General features: G+C 41.4%; 1 protein-coding gene across 4 annotated transcripts; it reads left to right on the top strand.

Annotated features, from left to right (window-relative positions):
• Nucleotides 1–26: 26 nt before the first annotated feature.
• tab1 (TGF-beta activated kinase 1/MAP3K7 binding protein 1) lies at nucleotides 27–17,814 on the top strand. 4 transcript variants are annotated; one of them, XM_055009888.1, is made up of 11 exons: nucleotides 27–121; nucleotides 1,308–1,441; nucleotides 2,952–3,105; nucleotides 4,331–4,426; nucleotides 5,189–5,297; nucleotides 8,489–8,605; nucleotides 11,875–11,986; nucleotides 13,401–13,545; nucleotides 13,999–14,212; nucleotides 15,258–15,411; nucleotides 17,136–17,814. In XM_055009888.1, exons 1-11 carry the CDS (start codon nucleotides 68–70, stop codon nucleotides 17,359–17,361), a joined length of 1,515 nt encoding a protein of 504 aa, XP_054865863.1. In that variant the 5' UTR covers nucleotides 27–67; the 3' UTR covers nucleotides 17,362–17,814. The 4 variants fall into 4 exon arrangements, with proteins under 4 accessions (XP_054865863.1, XP_054865862.1, XP_023139697.2 ...); XM_055009887.1 differs by having other exon boundaries at nucleotides 5,177–5,297; nucleotides 17,139–17,814; XM_023283929.3 differs by having other exon boundaries at nucleotides 5,159–5,297; nucleotides 17,139–17,814.
• The last annotated feature ends 3,282 nt before the right edge of the window (nucleotides 17,815–21,096 follow it).

Raw genomic sequence — 21,096 nt, 5'->3', positions numbered from 1 at the left:
TAAATGAAATGCTTGGTCCGTTTAAGTCTTTGAAATTGGGAATACCGACCTTTACAATGGCTCCTGAATGCAACGATTCTCGTCCAACATGGCGGCGCAGCGGAGGAATTTCATGCAGAGCGTAAGTGAAAACCCAGCTGTTTATCACTCTCTCTAACCTGTAAAGTTTCCTTTGCTCTGCTCTTGACGACTGTTTTGGTCTCAGTTATCTCTCCCGGGGGGTCGCCGTTACTTGTCTGGACTCGTTTAGTCTATTCATGCCGTTTAAGTGATGCTAGTGCTAGCTAAAGTAGTTGAGCTCGTCCAGTGTTTTGCTAACAGTTAGCTAGCTACCAAAACCACACTAACGCGGTTTATTAGAGTGTGTAGTCACCAAAGACAGGCGATATCACAGGAAATAGGAGGATGAGGTCGATGTTAACTTCGCATTGCCCGCCGTTTCTTCCAGATATCTCGTTAAAGTCTGATGAGAAGTAGAAATGACTAACTAGCTACTTTAAAAACAAACACAGTAAACTAACGACTGACTTTAAGTTAGAGTTAAGATGACCAGGTGGTGTTTGGCTAAACGCATTCTTGAGAAAGAAAAAAACAGTTTGTGGCTATGAATGACCTACTCTTCGGTCGACCTGACACTGGGCATGTCAGACTGGAGGACTGGTTCCCTGTGACCCCATGCAGAAATGGAGTTGGTCTCTACAATGGGAATAGAGTATTGAGATTTAAAACAAGCCGTCTTTTATCAATCAGTAGATATAGTTTCAAGGAATTTACACAGACTTCAATAACAAAGTTTGAAACTAATCGGATCATCCTGTTACACAACACATAAAAACACATTTTTAGCTTTATAGGTGGAGAAGATTTTGTAAATTGCACTGATTCCATATTATGCAAACAAATTAATGCTGTTTTGGTTTACATGTATGCAGATAGATTCAAATTACTGTATTTATTTTGTGAACTCTGTTTTTCTTTATCTTCCTAATATTTTCTAATTTCTAGCATTGCAAGGGGGTTTCAGGGAGAAATTATTGCACTGTTTTATCGGAATACAACATAGATTTTGACAGACTGCGGTACACTAGTTTAGCAAAATATTTGCACAGAGAGGTAGTTATTGTCTTTAGTTGCTTTACACTGGCTCTCTCTGTATTTCCTGGATGAATGAAACTGCAGTCATATGGTGTCACCTCAAGCAGATCAAATATTGGATAAATATACTAACCTAAAACATAGAGATTCCTACTTTATGCTTTGATGTATTCATTGATTTTTCCCCTCCTCGTTGTCCATTTCTGCCTCAGCCGCATCAGAGCTGGACAGATGACCTGCCTCTGTGTCAGATGTGTGGGGTTGGTACAGCACCCAACTGTGTATACGGATCTGATGGTAAAAGCACTCAGAGCCACCCCAACGAGGATGGACACCTCAGGTTCAGGTAAATAAGAGCTCAGATTATAGCAATAAAAATCATGTCAAGTAGGGCTGAACAGTTAATTACAATATTATTAAACTGTCAATATGGCCAAGTACATGATCAGTTTTTTGTGCCAAAGGCAAAATGTGTCACACATTAATTCAATGTGAAGATGAATATTTCTTCTCACATTGCAAATGTTTTTAGCCATGTCTTATGCCAAGTTATTTTGATTCTTCCTTAAAATTCCAGAATCAGACTTTTTGGTACTGAATCACAAGGAAACATTAATGCCAATTCTTAATCTTTCTCTAAAATGTCAACATTCATTTGCAGCATTAGCAAGCAAATTTATTTATATAGCAATTTATACACTGAGGTTATTCAAAGTGCAGACAAAGGTAAAATAAAACAGATAAAGAATAAAATACAAAATACAGCAAAAAAAGATTAAATTAAGTAGAAACAGACAAAAAAAATGTTAACAAAAAAATGTATACAATAAAATAGAGTACAATGTTTCCTCTAGGATTTTTTCCAGCAGTGGCCACAGGCTCTCCGGGGAGCCGCCAAAGATATCTCTGGCATATTTTGGTCCCACACCATGTAGAGACATAGATAGTAAGATAAGCAGGTCTGAAACTTAACTTATATCTAACAGGGAGCCAGTGCAGGAATTTCAGAATCAGAGTAATGTGTTCTCTTGTCTTACTGTTTGTTAATGTTCTAGCAGCAGCTTTTCAATAAGTTGCAAATGTCTAATGGACCCATTAGAGAGTGCATTACAGGACTCTACGTTTCAAGTAGTAAAAGCTTGAATTTTTTTTTTTTTTTTTCTAAATCTTGCTTGGACACAGCGTTTTAAAGTTTGGCTATGCTACATTATTTCTCTTCAAAAATCTTCCACCATGGGTTTGAGTAAATTATGAAAGTGTGTGACTATACCTCAGTCATCAGTGAAGTTTTCCAGTTTGTGATTGCATGGTCATGAAAGCAAAAAGCAGCCACAATCACAGGAATACTGTGTGTTTTACATGTTTCTGTTGTGGCTGTAGGCATTTCTTGTCTTATGAATAAATGATTGTTATTCATATGTTGTTGCTTATGGAGTAAAGTCTGGTGTTTGATTACCAACATATTTAGTCATGTCACTACATGAGGCAGCGGTAGCGATGCTGTGCAATGTTTATTATTAAACACTACAACCACAACAGACGCTACATGAGGTGTACATGTTCTATGTTTAAACAAGTCCAAAAATCGACACTGAAGGATTATTAATATTTTGTATACAAATAGTCTGGTAACTGTCAGTTTCTACCAATATATTTAGTTGTTCTCAAACATGACTTATCAAAACTCCAAATTATACACCTCTAAATGTTTCATTTTACAGTTTCCTTTCACACAAAACATACTGCACCACTGAGATCACTGGGTAAAGGATGTTTTCATGTCCAAATGTTTACTGTCTTTCCCCTTTGAAGTTAAACACAGGCCTCATGTTTGTTGTGTTTTGTCTACCCATCAGAGGCGAGGATGGCTGTTTCCTGTACGGGGTTTTTAATGGTTATGATGGCAGCAGAGTCGCCAGTTTTGCTTCCCAGTGTCTGACAGCTGAACTGCTGCTCGGGCAGCTAAACTCCAGTCACACAGACAACGATGTCCGCAGGATCCTCACACAGGTCTGTCTGTATGCCTCTCTGTGTGCTTAAGTTACATGTTTCTGGATTGAAGTCTTCATATTTTAGAAGGAATAGGAAATAGTGTTTTTACTCTTTAGGATGGGAAATTATGACTATGAAAAGAGCAAGATTTTTGCAGCATGTGATCTGACCACATATAGCTGTATCAAATTACCAGACATAAGAGGGATTATGGCCATTTGACTACGGGGTGTAAGCATCAATTTCATCTGAGATTAGCTGTAATCAGAGTTTTGCAAAACTACTTTCAAAATAAATAAATCCAGATATTATATTAAGTAGAGCTCCATTTAGTAAATATTAAGTTTGTTGTTGCAAAGTAAACAATATAGAGATGCATGTTACCAAAACTGAAGTAAATTATTTCATGAATAAAAAACAAATTCACATGCAGTCAGGATGTAAGTATAAAAAGAGAGGGAGAAACCATTAACTTTTACCCACATTAGAGAGACCTTGCAGATGATTGAGCAAACAATGGTACGCCAAACAGGTCCCACCCACCCTCTGGAAACATCCTGTGATATAAAATCACAGGGCACCAGGAGCTAGAGCACTGCTGGAACAGCTGCATTTCTCTCACTGCCGTGTGTCGCAGTCCAATTTTCCTGTTCAGCTCTGCAATAGTTTACTTGCTGAATCTGTCTTGAATTGTATCCTGAGAGAGATTCAGCTGCAAACCCCACTGGTTAAATCTGTCCTTAAACATTCCTCAAGGCACTGAATTATTTCTCTGGATCCATTTCAAAAATAATTTTAAGAAAGTTAAATAAAATGAAACTTAAACAACTTTTAAACAGAGCTTGAGGCTTAGACTTAAATGTAATCTTTCTGAATTTTAAGCTAGTTTTAACATTTGGTGCAACATAGTTTGAAGTTAAACTATGATTAATCTGGTTTAAAAATGTGCCCTTTTTAGTGTTGCATTTGCTTGAACATATAAAAAGTGACAGAAATAGAATGACACTAAGAAAAGTGTGGGACCGGGGCAGTTTTTTAAGGCAATCTGACCATCTGATTAACATTTCTATTGAGTGTACCGGCAACTTAACTAACCTGTAAATCCAGTAGTGACATAAATTACAGATCGATTACTGGTAAATTGTAAATAACAATAGAAAGTAAAATGCTAAATTTTCAAAATATATGTTGATAATATTACAGACTGACTGAGTGATCTGGATGTATGTTCTTGTTGCCACAGGCCTTTGATGTGGTGGAGAAGAGCTACTTTGAAACGATAGACGATGCTCTGGCTGAGAAAGCTCACCTGTCCAACTATCTCCTACCACACAATGAGGTACACACACACACATGTATATTCCAAAGCATATTGACAGATTAAGCTGAAAATTGACGAGATGAGTTCACCGTGGGTTTCCATAGCAACCACAGATTGCAGCATTAGTGTGTCAGCCATTGGAGAAGGAGCTGGCTATGTTCTAATTGGACTCATCCCCCTGTTTCTTTAGATAAGCCAGTCTCAGATTTCCTTCTCTGTACTCAGCTCTCCCTGACCTGCTGCCTTCGCCTCTCTCTCCCCTGCACCTATTTTCACCTTCTGTCAATCTTGAGTCCTGTGTTTTTTGTGCCTCACAGACTGTTTTAGTCAGCACTGATGTTATTACTTTTCTGGGAACTTTTCAAGATAATGTTGGTCACTTTTTGGTGTTATTTCACTAAGAACAGTTAGGTATAATCTCCTTTGATCTGTTCTCACACTTTTCTTGATTTCTTATCTTGCTATTTCATGCTCTCTATGTGTTCTTACTCATCACTTATCCTTTTTTCCATCTTGCCTCCTGCCTCTTCCTTTTCCCTCCTCCACTAATCTTCCCTCACTTGTTTCCACTTGCGCTTTTATTACTCACCTCCATTTTTTTATTATTTTTTTTACCATTTTCACATTGCTTCTTGTCCTCCATCAATCTGCCTTCTCGCCCTGATTTTTCTTACTCTGCACTCCTCCTACTCACTACATTTCCTTCTCTCTCTCCATTTTTCTCTCTCTTGATGCCTCTCGGATGGTCAGAATGTGTCATTCCACCAGCTTTCTCCTCAGAGTCAGAAGGTGCAGGAGCGCCTGAAGGAGCTGGAGCAGGAGGTGTCAGGAGGCGCGACGGCCGTGGTGGCGCTGATTCTCAACAACAAGCTCTACATTGCTAATGTTGGTAGGGATGGACATGTTTGTAGACAGACTTCAGATGTCTTGATACTCAGAATCTGGTCTTGATAGTGATATTGCTCAGATTTGCATTACAGTACTTACATTTTACTGCAGAGCCATTATAAGCACCATAAGCAATTGATAGCAATATGTGGCACCAAAGGGCCATCCAGTAGCTACTTCAGAATCTGCTTTATGCCAGCAGATGTCAGACTTTACACAGATATGTATTTAAATACCAACATGACAGCTCAACCCCAATGTGGGTCTGTGGGCTGCTGTTGGATTAAGGGAGATTGAGAATTCAAAGTTAATGAGTACTTGATAAATCTCAGTTAAATATTAAATTCAGTGCTGAATGGAGTTGGTGACATTTTGTACTGCACTTGCACATTTACACAAGTTAACCACGGCTTACATTTTTTATTTTTTATTTATTTTTTTGCCGTGGGGATTTTGTAGAACAATTAAGTAATGATTAATGTAAACAAAATTTTGAAGCAAACAGAAGCAGTAGCAGAGCAAAAGAAGCAAAGCCGACGTTCCTTCGTTTGCCATTTCATTGCAGTTAGCTAACTAAAAGAAGCAAGTGGCTGTAAAAACATACATCAAGGTAATGGGTGTGCACGTGTAGCCTCCATGCCAGCTGCCATGGGACAAGACTGTTTACTCTAACCAACACTGAAAAAAAGCTCAAGATTCCAAATAGCAGGTTTTATTTTCTGAGTTGGCCTTGGAGAATAATTGAAGCCGGTGGGGCAGATGCCACAGATGTTACAAACTGGTACATGACATCATCTGGCCCTCAAACCAGTGCTGTCAAACCAGTGCTGTCAAAACAGTGCTGTCAAACTCCCCTTTTAAGCCATGAAACCCTTGTCTTATCAGAGAGGACACTGCTGCTATTTTTAGCAGTGCAAGCTAATGCTGGATGAACAGCATCAGCTCCAGGCATGACTAGTCCAGCTGAAGCTTTTTACCTTATTTGTGCTTTTTAATTCACAACTTTCTGTAGCTTTTGCATTTATCATGCTGCACCATGATAGTTAGCAGTCTTTTAAAAGAATATACTGTAAAGGTCCACTGAAGGAGCAGTGTTTTAGTGGAGGGCGGGTGCCTTCTGATGCAGGGAACAGAAGAGGTAACATAACCGTAAAGCCATCCTGCTCTTCTGATACAATTATTGGCATTTCTTTGTGTTGCTTCTGTGTGTTAACATTTTAAATGTTGTTTAAAATTATGAGGAAAGCAAATTCACTACTTTAAAGGATGAGAGTATTTTAAAGGACCTTCTTTGTGTCCAGGACATCGTGCACACTGCCCAACACGGTGAAGTGATGCTTCCTGCACAGAATTTGTGCACAGTTAAAAATGTTTATGTGCCTAGATCTTTTATTTTACAGCCAGTAGTGACTTGGGCAGGCCAAACCTGTACACAAATGCACTGTTTGCATTGTTTTGCTATGCCTCTGAAATACATGAGGAAAAAATGAAACAGAATCCCCTGTTAGCAAACATGTGTGCTACACACTGTGCAAAAAGTTTATATCTGAAGAGAACAAGGAATTTGTTCCCACAGGATGTGTTTTCTCTGGCCTGCAGGCACATGTTAGAATGATAATGACTTTCTTTGTTTAAAGCAATCTTCAGTCATTGTAATTTCATTTCTCTTGCCAAGTTACATTCTTGCAGACTTTATAGCTCGGTTCTCTACATATTTCCGTGTGTGTTTGTTCAGATTCCTACCTTACACCTTGAGCTTTAGAACATAAAAAACAAAAGAAACATCTTTCATCAATATTGTACTACAAAATCCGCAGGCCCTTTTGGATCTTTATATGTGAGGAAGTTCAATTGAGACTGTGGGAGGCAGACATTCACACAGACAAAGGAGCTCTAAGGAGCCACAGTCTCTTCTTAGAAGGATTTTACTTTGAGAATTATCAAAGTTAATGCCAAGATTCCCGCTGCTGCATATTGAGATTGTTATTATACAACTGGGAACTTTTGATATTCCTATTTCTGCTTTATTTAATCAGTAATCAAGGGTATGAATCATACTGTAGTGATGCCTTCATTCAAAGTGAGATTAAGTGTTTGCTAACCCCTTAAATGCAGTGTTTTAGATGTTTCTGTTTTTTTGCTTACATCTTTGATTCTTGGGCAGGCAGAGGAAAAGAGCCCCTCACCCTCGCTCTGGGTTTCATTTTCTTTTGTCCTCAAGGACATAGTGCGCTGCAAAAAAAGAGGGTGATAGTAATTAGTAGTGGGTAGAAAGGGGGACCGTTCTCAGCACTGGCTCTTTGTGTGAGGGTCAGGAGTTCAAAGTTAACAGAACATGAGTCCCAGGGCAGCTTAACCATAAGAGTAAGTGTGCTCAATAAAGCACTCCCAGCTGTGTGTTGATGTGAAATACATTTGACAGTTAAGGTCGTAGAACCCATAATTTGAGCTGGGAGTGGGAGTGGGAGTGTTCGGTGGGGGCCAATATGTGAACGTTCAACATCAGATATGGTTAGCTATTCTAGCAGCATAACAACTTTATTTTTGCACTTATTAACATGGAAACACGCTTACCAAATGAGTAGATGGGGTTTGCAATCAGTTTTAAACTGCCTGATTAACACTCATGGTTACATGGGCCCCTGCCAGTGTAACGGAGCTGATTAGATGGTCTGTAAATTAGAAGAGCAGCACACAAAGCTCCAGGCATTTTCAGAACACACTATTTGGTTCAAGGCGGGAGTGATCTGGAACTGTATCAAACTTCTGCTCAGTGGCCCAGAAGTATTAAAATAAAAGTGAATTAATTGTTGATCCATCCCTGGTCAGTTTTTGTGTGACTTTGTTGACAAATAATTCATATTTAGCTTTTCAATTGTACTACAGCATCTTAGCTGATTAATTGGTGAAGATCTGATCTGTGAGTCAGCTCAAGGCAACATCAGTGCATGTCTGTCTCTGCATCATTGTTGTGTGCAAAAATTAGAAAACTAAATGTGTTGTGATTATGAATAAGGGTATTTTGTTTTACTTAAATATTAAAATACAGTATTTGTCCTGTTTTGTATGGTAAACCTTTTTATCATGAAGTTTATTAATGTTAAATTTACAGTGAAGATCTATATGCTTCACAGAGATGAGATTTTACCTTATGTTGATGATGGCTCACCTTAAATATATTTACTGTTCCAGGTACCAACCGTGTCTTGCTGTGCAAGTCCAGCAGTGACGGCCAGAACCAGGTTCTTCAGATTGGTCGACCACACAGTACTGATAATGAGGATGAGCTGCAGAGACTGGCTGCATTGGGTAAGATGCACAGATATATAGATAGTTGTCGGGGCAAGATGATGGAAATGGAAGGAGGATACATCAACTAGCCAAAAATCATTAAATCACTCGAACATTACACACCGATCAGCCACAACAACCACTGACAAGTGAATAACATTGATTATCTTGTCACATTGTAATGTTTTGTTGGGAAGCTTTGGCTCCTGTGGATGTTACTGTAACACAAACCACCCATCTAAACATTGTTGAAGTCCAAGCACATCCTCCCCAGTGGTAGCAGCACTCCAGCTGCAGCAGCTGGACAATGTGGAAGGCCACACCAAAAACACACTGCTCACCAATGACTCAGGGAACACGTCAAAGAGCCCAAAGCTTTCAACTGGCCTCCTCACTTCCCAGATACTACTCTGATCAAGCATCCGTGGAATACAGGGGAGTAGACCCACATCATAGAGGCCCAACTCTGCAAACTACAGCATCTACAGGATCCCACTGCAGACACCTCAGGGCAGCTGGAGATGTGCTGTGTTGGTGCTCCAATGCGTCACAGCTGTTTTGGTGCCACAAACAGGACCTATATGGTATTTGGCTGGTGATTTTAGTGTTATGGAAGATTCAGATTGAGATTCAGAAAACTTTATTTGTCCCCAGGAGGCAATTAAAAAGGCACGTAGAGCAGGCAGTGCAACAATGACTTCATAAAGAAATAGGGATAAATATATATACACAAATATAGAGCAATTGGACCTTTGTGAAGGCTCACACAAGATCCAGAAAGGAGAACAACCCAGTGAGAACTGAAGAGAAGGAGAACAGGCTAAACAACATAGTGATCCTGTATGTGTCTGGACTGTCTGAAAAGCTGAGGAGGATCTTCAACAAACACCAGATCCCTGTCTTTTTTAAGCCAAATTAACACACTCAGACAAAGACTGGTCCACCCAAAAGACCCCACACCACACAGTCAGAAGAGCAACCTGGTGTATGCAGTTAAATGCAGCGAGGAATGCTCAGATCTCTACATAGGGGAAACCAGACAGCCACTTAACAAGCATATGGCTCAACACAGAAGAGCCAGTTCCTCAGGACAGGATTCGGCGGTCTTCCTTCACCTCAAGGAAGAGGGACACTCATTTCAGGACACCAATGTTCAGATTTTGGACAGGGAGGACAGATGGTTTGAGAGAGGCGTGAAAGAAGCCATCCATGTCAAAGTGGAGAAGCCATCTCTGAACAGGGGGGGTGGTCTGCGACATCATCTTTCGCCATTTTACAATCAGATCCTTTCAAAACTCCCCAAAAGAACTACTCAGCAGAATGACTCAGGTGAGGTGGCTCATGCTAACGACCACCATTAGCATACGAGGGCTCGGTGAAACTTGCATTTTGACCCCCTTTGTCACTCCCTGGCTCCCAACGACCATCGTTGAGGAGCCAGGTGGGCCTTGGCAATGGTCGTCAGAATGTGAGTAACACTGACCACACCTCACAGAGGTTATAAGCTGAGGCAACATCAACCACCACCAGAACTGAAGAAGCCTCTTGGATGAGAGGTGAAACGTCTTCAAGGAACCTTCTTAAAGTCCAGTTGGATTGATTTAAACAACTTTGGATAACCATGACCTGGATGAATGAGAAACTACACAGACATAGAGCAAGTAATATAGGAATAAAAATAAAAAAATAGTGATAGTGTAATAGACATTCAGTAACTGACTCTGTTGTGACCGGTAAACTAACATTTCTGACACTTAGAAATCGTTAGTGTTTTGCAGAGGTTTACACAAAGGACATTGTTGCAGGAATGTTGCATTCCAAATTCAGGTGGAGTTCAAATATAACAGCAAAATAAAACGCAGTAAGAACTGCTTTCAGAAACAGTCTGCCAGTATAATAACCTCGATGCACTTGTTTAAGCTAGATTTCTTTTCCATATCATTTTAGGAAATTAGTGCGTTTTATTTTTGTAGATGCTGATTACATTTAATTTATGTCTTAATTAGATCTCAGCTGGAGCAAAAATTAGAAATGGAATATTGAACCATGCTGGGCATTTAGAATTTTGAGTCTAGAATGCCTTAGTACACGGCAGGATGGATATTTCACATGGTCTAGTAGATGTCCTCATTAACAGGCTGTCTCTTTCTTTTTATACTTCACTGCGCTGCTCTGTCTTTCCTGACAATCCACAAAAACTTGGAGGAGGAACTTGAAGGACAGTTGGAGAGAGCAGTCCTCAATATGCAATATAAAGTGTGATATCTGGCAATGTTAAAGAAAAAATCAGCATCTGCAGCCAAATTTTAATTGCCCTTCTTTTGCCCATGCTTCACGTCTCCACCATGTTTCATTCAACTTTGGCTCCTCTGGATGTTATTGTCAAATATCAGCCAGGTAGTTATTACATAATGTTGCTGGCAGACAAACAAACATCAATCCAAACAAGGTAACAAAATTTACTTTGTGTTTTTGAAAGATTATTTGTCATTTACATAGCCTTCATAAATTTATGAATAGATTTTATGTTAGATTTTTCTTTTTTGGTTCTGTCAGAGAGACAGAAATTTAACCTGGTCACATAGGAATTGGGAATTATTAGGTTAGCACAGTAACAGAAACACCTTAGCTCATATTATATTCCTTGAATTTTGTGCAGAACATAGAGCTTGACACACATACACCCATTAGTGCAGACTAAATGCCACAGAAATGTGCTTGGAACCATCCATCCATGGTGGACAGCCAAGCTAATGGCCCTGTAAAGAGAGCGTATGTAACAGAAAATATATACATTGCGATTAGCTTTGCGGAAAAAGCATTAGGTGCAGCGTGGCACCTGTAATGGATATAATAATGGATATTATTGTGAATTAGCTGCATTGTTTCTCAGCATTTCACACCACACCATTAGAAGACACAGAACTCTCTGTCTCTCCTTGTTCTCTAGCTCCTCTCCGGTTAGGAGTCACATAATTATTCTGTTGTTCAGAATGATTCTCTGAATGATTTAAAAGAAATGACAGTCATTCCATTAGCCCAGGCCAAGGTGACCCCTCCTCTCATATTTTCATCCACCCTCAAATGCACGTATGCATCCTTCTCCTCCTCCCACCCTCTCCCCCTCACCTCCTGCTTTTACTTATGGCTCTTGTCTTATTGCTTTATCCTCCCCTTCCTCATAGAAAAATGTGCTGCTCCGCCCTCTGCTTTCCTAATCTCATCTCCTATATGTCCTCACTTTCTGCTCCTCTTTGTCTCCAATCCTCTCTTCCCTTCCTCTGTAGGTGTGGATTCAGCTCGTGCAAGGCAAGCAGGGCAAATTGCAGGACAGAGCAGCACCAGGAGGCTTGGAGACTACCGGGCCAAATTTAACTACAATGAAATCGACCTGCTCAGGTGAATTCACAATATTGCACATCTGGTTCCCGCTATTGTTTTTGTTTGGTTTGCTCCTTGCCCTTTCTTCTCCTTCTACTATGTGTGAGTTTTGTCTATTTATCAAATTCAAAATCACAATAATCTTGAATCAGTGAATTGAAACACACAGCGTGTGTGTGTTCATCTCTTCCTTTTTCTTAGTCATTGTCTATCTTTGTAGCATGTTTTTTGTGTCCTGTTGGCATGAAAGACTGTGTAAAAATTGGTCAGATGTATCATAGCAAAAGATGGTACAAAGTCAGCTGTAGCAAATAGGTTCTTCTTCCTTTAAACCTCAAAAGTGTTTGTGTTTGAAACCAAGAGACAGATAGCTTGGTTTAGCGTAGAAGACGCACAGAGGGAGAAATTGAAGTAAAAAGAACGAAAAGAAAACAATATAGCTCACCAATAAATACATTTTATTTAGTTTGTTGAATCTAGAAACAGAAATCCAAAATCAGTTTTGTGTTTTTATGAGGAGCTATGGGCTGCAGTTGTTTCTTGGCCAGACGAAGTTGCTTATTCGAGTCTCTGCTGTTTGCCAAACAACAATCAAACAAACCAGATATAACATGACATTTATTAATATTTCAAAGAGCTGGGAGGCAGGCTCATTGTTTCCCCCTGCTGCCAGTCTTAAATTTAAGTTTGTCACACACTGGATCGAGCTTCAAATTGTACATACAGATGGGAAAGTGCTACAAATTTTCTCATATCCCTCTCAGCACGAAAGCAAACTCAAGGGGAAGTATGGCAGCTCATGAAACATTTTAATGTAGTTTACCTTTCTGACTTGGTGTCAGTGTGTGTACTCAGCAGTACCTGGACAGTGATGGCTCTGTCTCCACTTATCAGATCGGACTCTGTTCCAGCCTCTCTTTTACCACAGCCGAGCCTCTTGATATTCCGTGATCCAGGGGCTCCCTCTCTCACACTTCTCATTCCCTGTTCTGGTCTGCAGTCCAGGCCAAACAGATCAGTCTAAGATACCTACATGTCTTTCCAATTGTATTTCTCAATAAAACACACAGTAGAATCTTTGTAGAATTACCTCTTAATGCCATCAAAGAGTCTGCAGGAAATGTGATGTGGACAAAGCACAATTGATTATCTGAATGTTTGAGATTAGCAGGGTTTGTTGGATGTGGGTCAGGTACACTTATGTCATTTTTTCATGTCAGGTCCTACCTCTTCCTCTTTTACTATGTCTCCAAGTGTCTCTTCCTTTCTTGACTCTTACTTTATGTCCTTTTATTGAACTGTCACAATTTTCTCTGTGGCTCCACTTGTGTCTCTTGCAGTGTCTGTCCCTGCTTGTTCTGATCTTTCACTCTCTTGGATATTAATTTAACCACAGATAAATCTATCTTCTCCTGTCCTCCTCCACCGTTAGTGTGGCCAAGACAAGGCCAATCATTGCAGAACCAGAGATTCATGGCAGCCTGTCTTTGGATGGTGTGACAGGGTTCTTGTTGCTGATGTCAGAAGGTCTAATAAATGCCCTTGAGTCTGCCCACGGCCCCGAGCAGGCCAATCAGGTTAGTGCGTTCATCTCGACAACATCATCCCACCTCAGCGACTTTGTATCCATTTAATTTTTAAGTGTTCAATCCCTACACTAAATGTTTATCTTCCTTCGTTTTCCAAAGCCACCTATGCTGCATTTTATCTTTCTTTAATCTAAATCTGTTCTCTTTACCTTCCTGTTCACTTGCTTCTTTCCTTCCTGCAACTCCTTCCATCTCCTCCTACTTCTGTTCTCCTTTCAGTGAAATCATGTTTCTGTTACAGTCTTTTTCTGTCGCTTTACTCTGTAGTCCACTGCAGGTTTCTTTCCTTCATTTATGGTGTTTTTTTTCCTGACTTCTTGTTTTGCTCCTGTCTTCTCACCTTTCAAGCCTTTTAATTCTCTTCATCTTCCTCAGTTCTTTAACTCTAACATTAATCTCTCTCTCTCTCTGACCCCCTGTCTCCTGTGCTGTCCATTGTAGGAAATTGTTGCCATGGTAGCAGCAGAGCTGGCCCAGCAGACCAGTCTGGAGGCAGTGTCTCAGTCGGTGGTGGAGCGGGTCAAGCGGCTCCACCATGACGTCTACGTGTCTGGGCGTCAGAGGGCGACCTACTGTTCCCGGCACGAAGACATGACCCTGCTCATCCGCACACTCAACTACCCACTGGCTGATGCAGCACTGACGCCCACACAGGGTAGGAATTTGCATTCTGAGATTTGTTCGCTTTTCATGCAATGTCCGTCGAGGGAACAGACCTCTCTGCCGGCTACACCAACACCATGTTCCTCATTTGAAACTTTCAGAATTTAAAGTCAGATGGGAAATGTATTATTCAAACAGAACCTTGAAAAAGTTTGACCAATGCTTCCAACCCATTTGACTTGTAACCCTTTTAAAACAAAGCCAGCTCATAACCCCTGATCAAAGATTACATATTTCTGTGCATATCATTAGGCAAATGGTAATTTTTCTTCTCGTCTTAGATTTTTAAGCCACTACCAAAGAAAAACTACCAAAGATGAATGTTCTCAAAAATCGTGCAAATCTAAGCTCAGTTCAAGTTAGCAGATTTGAATCAGGAACTTCAGTGTTTGTATTAAGAGTGTCAGATACATATTTAATCAACATTTAGATTAGCATTGGATTATATTTGGCAGATACCCAGTTTTACACTGGATATCTACCAAATCTGGACTGGGATCGGGCCAGGGAAACTTTATCAGAGCACCCTTAATTAGAACAGTTACAAATTAGAACCATATTGAACCTAAATAAATGACAAAAGAGTCACGTTGGATTGTGATTATGCTAAACTTTTGTGATTGATTTTTCAGACGTGGATTAAAATGAGTCCTGCACTGAAAACATAAGTAGTGGAGACCTACACTTTGCACCTTTAGAGAAAGAAATTGAAGATTTTCAGTGGTGTAGCAAAGATTACCAGTAAGAGTCAAAATAACAAGGTCCACGGAGAAAATATCAAGTTAACTCCAGGTTCCCAAGGTGTCCATTTTGTGGTGAGCCTGCACACGAGTTTCAGTGTTTTTCTTGGTAATAGTACTTGCATAGAAGTCGAACAAATGGTGTGCATCATACATCTTTATTACAAAACAATTGAACAGCAGCATTTAACTTAGTGTTTGTGGAAACTTTTAAATGGCTCTGAAATGAACAGTCTTCAGCAATCTCATGGTACTTTATTATGAATATTTTTTGTATGTTCCCTGCACTTGTTTCAGGTGGTCGTATTTACCCCGTGTCAGTGCCCTACTCCAACAGCCAGAGCACCAGTAAAACCAGTGTCACCCTTTCACTGGTTATGCCCTCGCAAAGTACCCTCACCAATGGAACCAATACTGCGTCTACCCTGGAGGAAGGCACGCCCACGCCAGGGTAAGCTTGAGTTGTCAACCTTTAAGTCTGTGCTCCTGCTGAGAATGCTTTGAATTAGCTTAATTCATGCTTTTTGACCCACTGCTGTTGTGTTTTTGCTGTACAAACCGCTCTCTTGTCTCACCACTGTAGAGTGGGTACTCTGGGTGAGCTTTATTCTGGCTCCACACTACCCCCCCTACTGTTGCGTTTATTTTGGGTGTATTTTAAATAAGCAAGATTCTCGACTCCCTCATCCCTCCCTTGCTATATTTATTTTAGGTAAGCTTGATTTCCACTCCCCTGTGTCCCTCCACTGCTTATTTATGTGTGAGCGTAGTTTTCACTTCCCCATAGTGCTGCTGCTGTGAGTTCCGTGTATCATCTCGCAGTCCCTTTCACAGACTGGAAAGAAAAGACTTATCAAATACAGCTGGAAATGTATTGTAATACTGAACATCCTTACACACAAAGTTTATACCATACACAGCTGCTGACGCATATAGACAAGATTCTCTTAGTAGTCAATCATGTTGCGTTGCACAAAACGTACCTTTTTTCTTATTTTATTTTGCATTGCATTGCAGAAAGCCCACCATTACTACTGCTGTGATTGCTTCATCCATTAGCAACATTGTGAAAAAGCAGGTTGCCATAGTAACATTACATGAACAGGGACTCTTTATTTCAGCGACAGTAAAACAATATTACAGTATTGAAATGTCAGTTAAAGTAAAAATATGCAAGTATAATCAGGAACATGTACTGTGGTGGTAGAAGTACTCATTGCAGAGAAATGTCTCATGTGACAGGAATACTATAATACAGTCTGTTATATCATCATCACCCATGCATTATTGTAAACAATGTTTTACTGTTTTCCTAAGCCTGACTGCCTAGTCCTCAAAGAATCAGAATTGAGAGTCTTTAAGAACCAGAATTGATGAGGATTTTCTGAATAAGACAAATGATACCCAAACCTAGCTATAGGTGGTAATTGTGTGAAGGCATTTACCGTAATTATACGTGAGAGAGCATGAATGATTGACAGCCACTGTTGGCATACTTGAAATGAGCTTTTACCATGTCAGATTTCTCCCTTGAAGCAACCAGCAGTATATTAGAACTGGGCATGATTAGTACTCTGTGTGCAGCTTCACATTTTACTCCTGGCTGCCGCTTTACAACGCTGCATGTGCACATTTTCCTTCTCCTTTTCTTCCCTCTGCTCAGTCATCCTCAAGGATTGCCTCTCCATCTCTTCTGCCTTTATGAGTTCCACTCTGTTCCCATCTGTCACTCACTGTCTGACTCACATCTATATTTCTCTTCCTTATGGGCCCCGACTTGCCAAAATCCACCCTGTGTCCTACGCTCTGTCCTTGCCTCTCCTCTTTCCACTCCTTCAGCACGTTTCACCCCACTACCTGCCAAGCTTCCGTCGACATCCTGCAGCCCATAATTGAACTCCCTCTTTCCCCCCTTTTCCCCCGCTCCCCTCTCCCTCCACTCCCTTCCTCCACCTCCCTCTTTTCTCTTTCCACCACCCCTCCTCCTCCACATCGTCTCCCTGTATCCACCTCTCTCCTTTGTCTCTCCACCCACGACATGGACCCCTTCCCCTCCTCTGGCGCCCCCATTTCCTCTTCCTCCATTCCGACCCTCATACCCGTGTCCTCGTCTCCCTCCACCCTCCCCCACCACCCTTCTTTCTTCTCCTCCTTCTGCTCCTCCACTCTCCCCAGCAGTCAGAGCCCCACAGCCACCCTCCAGTCCACCAACACCCAGACACAGAGCTCCAGCTCCAGCTCGGGAGATGGAAGCCTGTTCCGTCAGAGAGGGAGCCAGGCGGCGCAGCCCGACGAGACGGGCAGGGTGCCGCCCTATGTGGACTTCACTCAGTTTTACCGCCTTTGGGGAGGCGACCACAGCGACAGCCAGAGCACCCAGGGAGGCCTGGGACCCCAGTGAGGAGGCTGCAGGGTGTCGTTTGGAAAGAGACAGACTGCATTTTCTTGCACCAAAGAGGCACATGGATTGTGAAGGGAAAAAACCTTTTAAAAAGTGTTTGGGATGACTGGTGAAACGCTATTAATGTATCATAACTAAAAATATGACCTAAAGGTGCATGGGAATACAGGGAGAAAGGACAGGGGTTTACAACATCATAATAAAAGGGGGATGACACAGTGAGACAGGGGTATAACTACTTGCCCCTCTGTAATATAGAAAGGGTTGTGAGTGAATATATGTAATCCAGATTGTAGCAATTATTGTCAGATGTTAATGCAGGAAAATGGGGAATCTCATGGAGTGTGTGGAGCTGAGAATAATTATATACTGTAAGGCCTTAAAATGGAATGAATGGTTGCATTTAAAAGTACTTTTTTATTTGTAATGAAAATATATCTCCAGATTAATTAACAGATTCTCTGGGGTTTGCTTTTCCAAACAATTCTCCAATAATGCATCACTTTGATGTCCTGACTTCCATCAGCCTTTTTGCTGAAGATACAGTCTTGGGAATAGTTATTAGAACACCTTTTGGCTTCTTTCTCAAAGTCTACGCAGCAGGCCTTTAACATTGATAATTTAGTTTAAATGTAATCAGAATGGTTAAATAAATGTAGCATCTTCTTAAAGAAAAGGAAGTCTTATAATAAATCAATACATGTAGTATATTGCTTTGATGTATTGACACTGTAAAAATTTTGAAATTCGCACTGCATTGGCTGGAAAAGAACTTGAGACACTATTATTTTGTAAATAAGCTCTCTATGTAGAGCCAACAGATAATCCAAACTAAATAATGCCTGTAAGAGGAGAATTGTAAGATGACAGAAAGACACTGATCTTGGTGGTTCACAAAGAGGGATACAGCGGGAGAGCCATCGTCAACCAGCCTGGAATCAGCTAAACAGTTGTCCAGTACAGCCTTAAGATGAAAAGCACAGGATGGCTCCACCAAGAACCCCAAAGGAAGAGGCAGAAAACGGTGGTTTCCACAGCTGTAGACTTATTTGGTAAGTATGACAACACCTGTGGTGACTTGAGGCCACGTCTGGTGTATTTTCATTTCGACTTAGCCTCAAGTTTCATTCAAATTGATTCAGGTAGTTGCACCTGCCAGCATTTCAGCAGAGAAACAGAAGCTCTTTAATACAGTTGCACTTCCAAACAAACTTCAACAATTAACACTTGAAGAATATTACATATTATCGGGCAGATTAATGCATGTTAGTGTGTTTTTTTTCTGAAAAGAAAATGAGCCAAAAGCAGTTTTTTCCTCATAATTTTATGTTATTAGCTTTAACCAGCACCATCTCAACATCTCTGCTTCTAATATGTACAGTTTGCTGTGACTGCTAAGGTAATTATCCATAGTTGGATACAAATGAACTGAATGACTGATGTAATTACAACAACAGCTTCTAATGTTAAATTGTAATTTCAAGATACCTTAATTTGATTTGATGTCAGAGCAAGTATGGGGACCCTGTCTTTTTTTTTTTTTTTCCAGCCATGAAGATCACAGTGCATCTTGTACAAAATTAGCAAATGCAAGGCTTTGGCACACATGAAAATCTGATGTCTGATCCTGAACGTGGAGTTTTAGTGGATCAAAATCAAGATTTTAGTGGTAATCTAATCGAAAATGAATTATAATGAGAGAGGAGTTTAATATAAGGTGTAACATAGCTACAGTGTTGCATCCTTGGCTATGAAACATGTTCTGCTCTTTCAGCATAATAAGGGCGAGGAATAAAAGAGGAGCTGCCTGACAGTCCAGCATCAGCATTGATGAATGGTGAGTGTGGAGACAGCAGACTGTATTCATAATGCAGTCAAGCAAAAATATGAAGTCATCAATTTTGGACCAATTATCACTCACTGTTTACATTGCTGCCAGTGTTTAAATTCAGTATCTTGCTTTGTCTTCTAGATGGTTCTTACATTCAGTACTCACACATCTCTACTTGCTAGTTTACATCTGACTTGTTAAAAGGTAATAAAGTTATTGATTTTCCTCCATGGAGCAACAGAGGAGTGCACACATTAGCTGATACCTTTGATGAAGACGGTCCAGATACTTTTGGAGACATTACTCAGCTCATTTTTCTTCTCTCTTCTATTACAGTCAGCCAGGAGCGTGTATGGAGTTCCACTGACAGGCATCCTCGCATCCCTTATACACTCTTATCCAAAGCAGAATGAGCTCCTCGTGTGACTGTTTTTTCTTGGGACTCCAGACTACAGATGCCTGACATCAGCCTCCCACAGATTCTCTCAGTTTCCACTTCACCTCCTCAGTTCGCCCAAATCAAATTTGTGCAAGAATTCATTTTACTCCTTGCAAATAATTTTTATATAAAGACCACACACACCCCAGAGAGCACATATATGACATGGTGTCTTCTAATGGTCTGATGCTTCTACCAAACTTACAACGTTGGTTTTTTGGGTGACATGCGTCCTACTTTATGACTAGGAAAATGGTTGGAAAGATGAACCCTGACTGCAGTTGCATCGCCAAACAAAGCTGGTTGGAAGCATTTGTGGTAATTTTAAACTGCACTGACATAGCCGATCAAAGTAAACGAAGATACAAACTTAACTGAAATGTCTTATTTTTCTCTTTCCTGGGCTTGCACTTCTATTGCCTCTCCTTCTCTAAGCGCTGATGGTTTATGTATTTAAATGCCTCATGCTCTGTCAACCTGCCCTCCAAAAACACTGATATTAATCTGCTGCATGCCAGACACTAGTGCACTGCTGAAGTAAACATATATTGTGCAGTGCTGAACATGACCTCCTGTGTTGTTGTGATGGATGGTTGCAGGAGGAACAGGACGTAAGCAGTGTGGCCTTGGATGATGACAACCTCTGTTCTCTTCAGCTGCAGCGTAGTAAATGCTGTTTTTTCAGGCAGGCATTTGACTCCCTGGTACTATTTAGCCTCTTTGTCTTTAACAGAGACCCAAGGAATGTAATAAGGTGTGGTACGATCATGCTGCCAACTCCAGGATTCTGTCTGTTATGTTTTTATCTAGCTGAATGAGCTTGAAAACCCCTGGTGTCAGATGCATTAGTAGAAGAATACAAGTGAAAATGTAGACTACATCGAATTAGAGAGTTTAAACTTTATTGTCCCTTATGGCTATGGGGTGGCGAGGGTGGACCATCATCCGTGTTGCTGTGGCTGGGGGGTCCCCGGGACCTGGGGGCTGTGGTCGGGCGGGGGTTCTCCTGCGTGCCCGACGGGTCCGGGCAGGTGCGATGGCTCTTGGTGGGCTGCGGGGGCTGGATTGGCCGTCCTGGTGGGCGCTGTGGCTGTACTGCGGGCTGGTGGGTTGTCAGGGCGCATAGCGGGGAGTGGGGGCCCTGGGTGTACTGCGCTCACCTGGGGCCTGGTGCGGGGGGTATGCGGGGTGCCTCCCTGTCGGCGTCGCCGGGCCCCACCACACTGTCCATTTTTACCCTCTGGACTCGCATCGGGTCCCGGCTCCGGTGGTGGCCTGCCTTGTGATGGGCTGGTTGCCGCCCCTTCGGTGGGCCACTCGGCCCCTGTGTCTGGCTTCCGGGCTGTGTGGGGCCGTTGGCCCCCTCGGGGGTGGGGGAGGGGGTGGGGGTGGGCGGGTCGGGTGGTGGGGTGGGGGGTTTGGTGGGGACTGGGGTGGGTGGGGTTGGGGTTTGGGTGGTGGGTGG

The sequence above is a fragment of the Amphiprion ocellaris genome, chromosome 4 (genome assembly GCF_022539595.1).
Source record: "Amphiprion ocellaris isolate individual 3 ecotype Okinawa chromosome 4, ASM2253959v1, whole genome shotgun sequence".
Lineage (NCBI taxonomy): Eukaryota > Metazoa > Chordata > Actinopteri > Pomacentridae > Amphiprion > Amphiprion ocellaris.
The sequence above is the reverse complement of the archived record's forward strand: the minus strand, read 5'-3'. Positions and strand labels throughout refer to the sequence as shown.

Coding starts and splice junctions, on each gene's coding strand:
- tab1 (XM_023283928.3), top strand. CDS start 68: ATGCAACGATTCTCGTCCAACATGGCGGCGCAGCGGAGGAATTTCATG. Junction 4,427..5,158: donor ATCTCCTACCACACAATGAG/GTACACACACAC, acceptor TCGGATGGTCAG/AATGTGTCATTCCACCAGCT. Junction 15,412..17,135: donor GAAGGCACGCCCACGCCAGG/GTAAGCTTGAGT, acceptor CACTCTCCCCAG/CAGTCAGAGCCCCACAGCCA.